Genomic DNA, 10,465 nt, shown 5'->3' with positions numbered 1-10,465 from the left:
TATATAGTTTATATATACTATATATATAGTTTATATATATATATACTATACATAGTTTATATATATATATATATATATATACTGTATATATATATATAGTTTACATATATTCTAGAATATATATATAACTAAATATTTATATATCATTTAATCGAGATCTATATATATACAAATGTTTATACTATAAATATACTGCATATATATATATATATACAGTATTGTATACTAATTAATCAATTAAAAACAATTATCATTAGGCATAGTAAAAGTCATAATACATATAAAAATAAAATTATTTTCAGTCAATTGGCTAAATGTTTTTGTTGTTGTTTAATGATATAATAATGTGTACTTAAAATAACTACAGATTAAAACTACTAAAAATATTTTTCTACATGTAATTAGTATTGTCTTAAATATATTCCCTCAAAAAATTTTTTTTATACAACTATTGTTATAAAATTATTGTATAATAATAATAATATATTTTCCAATAAATAACTTAATAATTAAAATATTAGATTTTTTAAATAACAAAAAAAATATATTTTGTTTAATTACTAATTATTTTATCAATCAATTATATATCTAATAATTAACAAAAAAAATAGATTTATTTTTTTTTAATATTTATACTGGAATATTGTAAGGGAGGGAATTTAATTTTCTATGTGTTTGTATGTAATATATATATATATATATATATGTAATATATATATATATATATATATATATAYAGTATATATATATAGTTAACTAAACTTTTGATATATATATATATATTTATATATATACTGTATATAATAAAAACTTTACTACAATTAATCTCTTTGAAGTAATAGCCAGTAAACACTTTTTTGTTTTGTTTAAATGTAATAATCATTTTGAGTGCCTGTCCTCCACCCCCACCCCCTAATGAAAGCCCTAATTTTTTAGATGTTTTTTTTTTTGAGGCAATTATTATATTATTTTTGGATATAAAACAAAAAATAAACATTTTCTCCTACTATTTCATACAATTTCACTTAACAAACGCAACACTAATTTGTTTGTTTGTCTGAATCAAACATTTGTTATATATATTATATATATATATATTATACAATATATTACTTTATATATATATATATATATATATATATATATATATATATATATCACAAAATCATTTATTTTGTCACTCAAATACTGTATATCTAACTAAACAAACAAAGATATTATACTTAACAACAACAACAACAACAATAAATTTTTAGTTATAAATTAATCAAAAAAAAAATAAATGAAATATTAATACAATTTGCTAATTGTTTGAAAACTTTTTTTTTGTTAATTTGTGTTTTGCTTTATTGTTAGCAAAATTATTATTAAATTTTTTTTGGGGGTGGGGGAGTGGAGGGTTATTAGCAATAAAAAAATTATTTATTTATTTAATATTTATATATCTATATTAATAAATAATTTTTTATTATTTCAAAAATGTGTTCAAAATCATAAACTTTTTTTTGTAATATATATATTAAAAAACATTTATTTTTTCAACTTTAGAAATACATAATTATTTTTTCTCTAATATTATTAAGAAATATTAAATATTATTAGTATTAATAATAATAATAATAATATAATAGTTGTAATAGAAGTAAAAAAAAATTACAATAATTATATTTAATATACATTTATCAATAAAATGACTATTTTTTTCAATAAAATTTAATTTAAAAAATTTATCATAATATTTATTTATAATAATAATAATAATAATTTTAATTAAACAATCATTGATTTTTTTTTTAAAACATGCTTATTTTTATTAAACAAAAATTTACACATTTATTATTTACTGTATCAATAAAAATTACTAATAATAATATATTAATTGCATAATACATATTTTTAATAATTATTATATTTTAATTAATTTTTATTAAATTTTAATTTTAATAGTATTACGTATGTAATGTAATGTAAAAAATGTTATCAAATATTTACTGTTTTTTTTTTGGGTAATATTATCGTAAAAAAACAATATTGAAAATTTCACATAATATGATACTTATTATTTTTTTATAATATTAATTAACAAAATAAATAAATTTTATCAATATATATAAATTATTTTTTTTTAATAATAATTATTATATTATCTATAATATAATCTGTAAACTAATCATAAAAGACTAATAATATTTATTTTTTAAAAATTATTTATTACAATAAATAATCTAAAAAAAACAACATAAATATATAGAGGCAGTCAATATTATCATTTTTAAATTAAAAATATATTAATAAAAAATTACTTTTTGTATATACATATATATAAAAAAAAACTTTGATCTTTAAAACTTTACTTAATTGAAAACAAAAAAAATTTAAATAATAATTTTTTTTATATATAAAACTTATAATTATATACAAATAACACCATTTATAGTATAAATAGTTTTTAAAAATTGTAGCTGAAAATAGTTTTCAATAAATTATTGAAAAAAATGACTATTTAAAAAAAAAAAAATTATCACTCATTTCATTTGAAAAACAAATTGTTGACTGGTTTTATGACTAATAATAATAATATTGTTTAATAAATAATAATAAATATAATAAGTATTATAATATAAATATATAAAATGTGATTTTAAAAACTATTATACAAAATATATAATAAACAAATTGATATAATAGCTCACAATAGAAAATAACATTTTCAATAAACATATTTATTAATAAATATATTTTTAAAAAATCCTTAATAATAATAATAAACAACAAGTTTTTATATTATATATATATATATATATATATATATACGTTATATATATATTATGTAAATCAATAAATTAATTCAAACATCTTATATATAGTAAACTACTATTTTTTTAAAAAAGAAAATGTTTTTGATTTTTATCTTAATTTTGTTTTTTGTTTTTTTGTATAATAGTTAAGTAAAACATTTGAATAGTTGTTAACAAAAAAATTATTCAAACAAACAAAAAATGTATTAATTAAATATCAAGATTATATATATATATATATATATATATATATCATATGATATATAAATAAATGATTAATAATTAATAATAATAAATAATAGAAATTAATGATAAAATCTCATGAATTTACAGCACATGAATGAACAGCGATCTGATGATTGTGTGGACAGCCGTTTAAGGCCGCCGTCATCGGTGATGGTGTCGCCGCCAATAACAACACCGTTGGCAACAATTATAGACTGTTTTTTGTTTTTCGATGAACGCATCTTAACTGGTGTACCGCCGCCGCCGCCGCAGCCGCCGGTAGACTCTTTGATTGCCAGTTTACGGCCAACAGCACCGACCAATTCGCGGTCACTGTCATCGTCGTGAACGGTACTATCGTAGCCGCTGGAGGCCGGCTGCCGCTGAACAAGACCACCACCACCACCGCCGCCGCCTCCACCACATCCCTGACCACTTCCACTACCACCGCTATTAAAGCTCGGCGGCGACGACGAACCGGTAGTCGTAGTAGTCGTTGTTGACGATGATGTTGTTGTCTTTTTGGCCACCGATGAACACTCGCCCTCCGAATTGGTTCCGTGACCCGATGTAGTGGTCGACGTTGTGTTGCGTTTCATTTGTTGCTCCAATTGTTTTTGTTTGCGACTTACTGACGACTTGGCCGGACTACTGTGGACAGACTGTGCGGCGACAGCGGCTGCTGCTGCTGTGGCCATCGATGCCGTATTGGTGCCCAACAAGCGGTTAACACGCGGCGATGTCGGCAGTACGGCCTGATTTGGCGGCAACAATGTGACAAACAGCGGCTCGTTTGGCGACGATATTACCGCCGCCGAAGGCGGTGGTGGTGGCAGTGGTGGCGATAATGGCGACGACGACGACAACTGTTTGACGCCATTGATGGTCGTCGTTGTCGGCGATTTGACAGCGTTTTCGTTATTATTATTATTATTATTATTGGCAAATGAAAACACAGAATAATCGATAAATTCGTTGCCATTTAGTAGATCCCAATCGCTTAGACTGAGATCATGATTGCTGGCACCGTCCGGATGCCTAAGCGATCGATAATTGTTATCCGTATGCGTGGGCGTAATGGCCACAGCTTTTCTATAGTGGCCTAAAGTGGCCGACGGGTTACGACTATGAGTAGTAGTAGTAGTAGTTTGATTGCGAGGCATCGTAATAGTGGTCAGCTTCTGGAGAAACTGTTCCAGTTTGAGCTGTTTGGGCGGTTCGGCAATCGGTTCGCTGTAACAGTCCTCCTGATCAGTGTCGGTAACGGTACCGCCACCTATGCTGCCATTATTATTATTATGATTATTATTAGTACAGTACTCGATATCACAGCAATCGCTCATCACTTCCCGACCTAACCTATCCATATGGATCAGGTCAGTGCCATCGCCTCCTATTCCTCCGGTGACAACACTTAGTATGCGCAGCGGATCCTCAAAAATGATATCACAATCATTAGTGTCGTCGGCAATAGCTCTAACACCACCACAACCACCATCACTACCACCGCCGTCGGCGGTATTAACATTGGACGCACTGTTGTTGTTGGCCGCCATCGCAGCCCTATCTGTCTGACAGCTGACGTCCGACACTTCCAGATCGGTAGTCGTCATCGTCAACGACAACGACTTTTGGCGACACTGTTGTTGTTGTTGTTGCTGTTTGGCTGCATTCAGGCGCCAATAGTCACTATTATTAGGCATAGTTGTCGTTGTTGTCTTAACACTACTGTCCACTGGACTGTTAACTGATGTCCAATGATGTTGTTGTAGTTGTTGTTGTTGTTTGCTGTGCTGTTGTTGTATCCATTGGATAACTCGCCGACGTTTTTCTTCGTGATAGCACAGCTGCTGTTCCCATACCTCCCGACCCGTTTGGGTCTCAAATTCGGCATTCGGCCCGTCGATCCACAGTTCCTGCGACCACTTGACAGGTTTCCGATGATGATGATGATGGGAGTGGTGTCGATGTGAGTGATGTGAGTCTCGCCTACGTCGACTACGATGCTGTCTGGTAGTAGGCGGTGGTGGCGGTCCGTCCACCCAAATCTCTTGCTGTTGTTGTTGTTGTTGTTGTTGCTGCTGTTTTCGGCTACCGGTGCCGTCCGACGACTTTTTATGGCTGCTAATTGACTTATCATTGACAACAACAACACCAACACGTTTAGGACTATCACAAGTAGTAGCAGTTGTAGTAGTGGTGAAGCCATTGATAATCATATCACTAGCGGATGTTTGCTGATGTTTTTTTGCTGACTTTTTTAATGTATTGTTGGCACCAGTAGTTGTAGTAGTAGTAGTAGAAGTATTAATAGGCTGTACTACACCACCACCACCACTACCACCACCATTCATATGGTAATGTCGTTGTTTTATAGGCGACTCGTGACAGTGTTGTTGTTGTTGCTGCTGCTGATGCTGACCATTGCTGATGGTAACAGTGTCGACAGCAGCAGCAGCTGCACATACTGTTCCCATTGCTACTCCACCCCCTGCCAGTCCTACCAGTCCCTGGTGTTGGTGTTGTTGTTTAGTTTGTATCACTCTTTTGGTAATAACCGTATTGACCGACGACGAGGCGTAACAGTTGATACTGCTTTCGGTTTCTGAGGCCACCATCGAGTCCAAGTCGTCGGCAAATTTCGGTAACTTTCCTGTTGTTGTTGGGGTTGTTGTCGATCCTATGATTTAACAAACAAACAAAAAATAAATTAATAATTTTTTTTATATATATTACTTGTAGTATATAATATAGTATATTATTTGATAGTTTAGGTAAATATATACATAATTTTATTTTTAAAATTAATCTAAATTTTAATACTTTTTATTATTTAGTAGAATAATAAAAAATTTGTAGATATTTTATATGAAAATATAGTGTTAAATAAAACTTTATTATTATTAAAATCAATTAAAAAAAATTTAATTTATCTATTTATAGCTCACTCAATATTTAGTATATTATGTATTTAGTTAACAACAAAAATTGATAAATTAATTTCTATATTAGATATAGTTATTTATAAAACTATAATTTAATTTATTAAATAAAATAAAAATTTATTTATAATAAGTTTGTATTATTATTGAAAAGTTTCAAAGTGTTATTATAATTTTTTTTATGTTAAAATATATTTATGCAAAATATTAAAAAATAAAATATATAAATTGTAAAAAATATATACACTATATTTATATAATAAATAAATAAACAAACAAACAAAAAGTATTAATTATCACACAATATATTATACTATTTATTTATTTTTTATAACTTTACTCTACTATAATAATACAGTAGATGTTTATATATTTTTTTTAAAAATTAAAAAAATTAATAAATAAGAAAATAAAATAAAAAATATTTGTTATCTACTATTATATATATTTATATATATATAGTAATTACTAATAATAAATTTAAATGTTTAGATAATAAATATATCAATAATATTCACAAAAAAATATAATAAAATAAATAATTAGTAACTAATAAAAAACTTTTGCTAACCCTTTGACAAACGATTTGGTGTAGTAGTAGTAGTAGTAGTAGTAGTCGTCAAAACTTTATGATGGCTTGACTTTATGACTGGTGTCTTAGCCGGCGACGACTTTACTACTGATACTACTGGTCCTACTCCTACTACTACTCCTCCTACTCCTCCCGGAGCCGCTGCTGCTGCTGCTGATGATGATTGTGTAGTCATCATCATCATAGCCGGCGCAGCATTTATTGAGCTACTAATTAAACGGCGGGTGCTATGCTGTTGTTGTTGTTGTTGTTGTTGTTGTTGATGGTGTTGTTGTCGGCGATTTAATTTTATCATCACTTATTTATATATATATATATRTATATATATGTGCGCAAACAAACTGTACAATTATTTTTGGTACCGATTCTCTAGTAGACTAGTAGTAGTAGTAGTGGTGGTATATATATATATGGATTGACATCTAAAATAAAGGAAAGGGAGAAACAAATAAATATAAATATATATAAAAAGGAAAAAAATATTATAATAAGAAATACAAATGTATGGCTTAAATAAAGTTAGTATTGGCTTTCAGTCAGTCAGTCACTCAGTCAGTCACCCACTCACCCACACACACACTCACACACTCACACTTTAGACTACCAGTGCTGCTATTGTTGTTATACTATTACTACTACTACTACTAAATCAATGAATGTCTCGTCAATTAATATTGTAAAGAGAGTGTTACTATATATTTATTTAACTGTATATATACTGTACTGTACTTTACTCTGAAACTTAATTCAATACAATTGTTAATGAATTGTTTTTGGGCTATGGGTTGAACACCCATAAACATGATAGACATAACACATATATACATACTGTACATACAGCACATACATACACACACACACACACACACACACACACACCAAACACAGTAATAAAATTGAGGAAAAAGTCAAAAGAAATAGCTATACAAAAGTCGATTGGTTTTCACTGTGAGTTTGTGTGTGTGTGTTGTAGTGGGATATCAGTGTTAAAAACAGATCAATATCTCAAATGATATGATTAGATATATATATATATATACAGTATATAGGGTTAAGAAAATTTTCGGCAAAAACTTCTTTTATATTAAGACAGTGAAAGAGAGAGGGAGAGAGAGAGAGAGAGAGAGAGAAAGTTAGCTGTAATTGACGAGAATTAAGTCGAAAACTCATTGAAAGATTAGATGAAATAAATAGCAGTTTAGTTGAATTTATGGCAAACTATTTGGTGTTTTTTTTGTTGCAGTTTTTGTGTTGTATGTATGTATGTGTGTGTGTGTATGTATGTGTGTGTATGTGTATATATATATATATATATATGTCTGTATGTAATTATCTATGTATGTATGTATGTGTGTGTGTGTGTGTGTGTCTATGTGTGTATCAGTAAATTTAAATAGAAACTTCAATTTGCATTTTATTATCATTAATCATACAAGTATTAATATATGTATTAGTGTTTTTATAAATTAAAATATAGCACATATATAAATCTATAGAGATAGTAGTTTTTATAATTAAAAAAAATAAAATTAGATAACAAACTAAAATAAAAATATATAATAGATATTATTATTTCATAGACAATTAACTATTTATCTATATATAATTTATACTATAGTAGTAATAGTTATTAAATGCTACAGTTTAATCAATCAATGAATTTAATTTATTACTTATAGTTTTATTATTATTATTATTATTATTATTATTATTATTATTATTATTATTTAAGTAGAAACACATTACCCATTATTTCGTTTCATTAACTTTATAAGTTGTATATAAATTATATATATATATATACTGTATATATATATATCTATGTTTTTACAGTAATATATTAATGATATATAGTAAGAGAGTATAAAATACTAGAAAAGTGAAAAAAACTATAAAAAAATTTTTTTTATATCCATTTGTTATTTTACTAATATTTTTATTATACTATTATATACTATATATATATATATATTTGTGATAATAATAATAATAATACTAATAAATTCATTCAACTTGAAAATTGGATTCATTTATGAGATTAACGCACATTAAAAAAATATATCATTTTATCTAAATTTAGTTTTTATTATTATTTTATTTATTTTTTTGATGTTGATGTTGTTGGTTTAAAAAGCGTATCAAATAAATATCAGATAAAATTATTAATTTTTTAAAAATAGATAAAATGTGTTTTTACTGTATATACATATATATATATATTAAAAATATATTATATATATATATATAATTTTTATATAGACTCACAAATTGTAAATAAAGAGCAATTTATTATTTTTCAAAAATTTTTTATAAGTAAAACTATTTTTTTTAATAAAAAATTGATTTTAAGATACAATATTTTTATTTTATTTATAACAGTATAAACTTTTATCAATTTAAAAAAAATAAAAAAAAAACAATATTAGCATCAAAAATAAATTTACAGTTAATTTATTAAACATAAGATATTTTTTTATTATTGATTGTTTGTTTGTTTGTTAAGTTATCTACTAATAAAATATGGATATAATAATCACTGAATTATATATTGTTAAACAAAACAAAAAATGTTGAAAATTTAAAAATATATTTCTTCAAAATATTTTTTAGTTAATATGTGATCAATATATTTGTTAATACGGATATAATACGGTATATACTAAGTATATATATATAATGTATATGTAATTTACAAACTATTTGGCAAATAATACTGTAATAATAATAATAATAATAATAATAATAATAATAATAATAATAATAATAATAATAATAATAATAATAATAATAATAATAATAATAATAATAATAATCTCCTATCGCCCCTACAATTTTATTTTTATAGTTTAATACTCTTGTATTTATACCATAAATTTATATATATCAATATATACAGTATATATATTATATAATATATATATAAATATACCCGTATTAGTACTTGACTGCATGGCAACACTGCATATTATGTGTGCTAATACACACACACACACACACACACACACACACACACACACACACACATACATACATACAACCAGTTTTTCGGATGGCATACAAAGTCAATAGAGGAAAAACACAGACTAAAAGTGCTTAGACTTAGTCTAACGCTTAAGATATTGTTTAAATCCTATGGATGGCTACCAATATAAAAGCCAATGATAGTATATATATATATAAATAGTAGTGTATAGTAGTGTGGGGGCACTGGTAGATGATGAGGTAATGGTGATATTTTATGTGATATATAAGTCAAGAGAGAGAGAGAGAGAGAGAGAGAGAGAGAGAGAGAGAGAGCATAGATGTAAGTAAGCGGTCATTATAGCGATAACATTGAATTGAATGGTTGAATGTTTTTAGTAGTAGTAGTAGTAGTAGTAGTAGTAGTAGTAGTAGTAGTTTAGTACCGGAATATTCTGTACAAAACTAAATGTAACGGCATTTAAGAGAAATAATAGATAGAAAGAAAGAGAGAGAGAGAGAGAGAGAGAGAGAGAGAGAGAGAGAGAGAGAGAGAGAGAGAGAGAGAGCGAAACTCATTGCCTGTATTTTGTCAATAGGGCTGTAAATCTTTGATGAATCAATTGTTTGTTTGTTGGTAGGAGTGGTCATCATCATCATCATCGTCGTCGTCGTTATTGTTATGGTGTGTGTGTGTGCATACCAGTGCCGTACCAGTGCACAGACAATACTAGCACAGTCAACTACTATATACAGTAGTTTAAATTATAAGACAACACATGAGACCCCAAACAACATCAGAGCGTCTAATATCAGACACCAATAAATTTTTATATAATCTAATGTCTAATATATAAGAGAGAGAGAGAGAGAGAGAGTGAGAGGAAGGTGTGCTGGCAATACTGGATATGTGATGGGGATAGGGATGTATGTGTGTGTCTGTTAAC

The 10,465-nt window shown here is 26.9% G+C and overlaps 1 protein-coding gene across 1 annotated transcript; it reads right to left on the bottom strand.

Annotated features, from left to right (window-relative positions):
* Window positions 1-3,103: 3,103 nt before the first annotated feature.
* On the bottom strand, window positions 3,104-6,813 carry LOC128960772 (putative mediator of RNA polymerase II transcription subunit 26). Its single transcript, XM_054306906.1, has 2 exons — window positions 6,537-6,813; window positions 3,104-5,703 (listed from the first exon to the last, which is right to left on the bottom strand). Exons 1-2 carry the CDS (start codon window positions 6,739-6,741, stop codon window positions 3,104-3,106), a joined length of 2,805 nt encoding a protein of 934 aa, XP_054162881.1. The 5' UTR covers window positions 6,742-6,813.
* Window positions 6,814-10,465: the final 3,652 nt, after the last annotated feature.

This window comes from Oppia nitens, unplaced genomic scaffold (genome assembly GCF_028296485.1).
Source record: "Oppia nitens isolate AA-2021 unplaced genomic scaffold, nextdenovo-longstitch-racon4-pilon3 scaffold53_pilon_pilon_pilon, whole genome shotgun sequence".
NCBI classification, from domain to species: domain Eukaryota; kingdom Metazoa; phylum Arthropoda; class Arachnida; order Sarcoptiformes; family Oppiidae; genus Oppia; species Oppia nitens.
Note: the sequence above shows the minus strand (reverse complement) of the source record. Positions and strands in the feature narration are given on the sequence as shown.

What these genes read in the sequence shown, in the direction of transcription:
- LOC128960772 (XM_054306906.1), bottom strand. Translation starts at nt 6,741, where the DNA reads ATGATGATGATGACTACACAATCATCATCAGCAGCAGCAGCAGCGGCT. An exon ending in ACCAAATCGTTTGTCAAAGG is followed by an intron (nt 5,704 to 6,536) that starts GTTAGCAAAAGT and finishes GTTAAATCATAG; the next exon opens with GATCGACAACAACCCCAACA.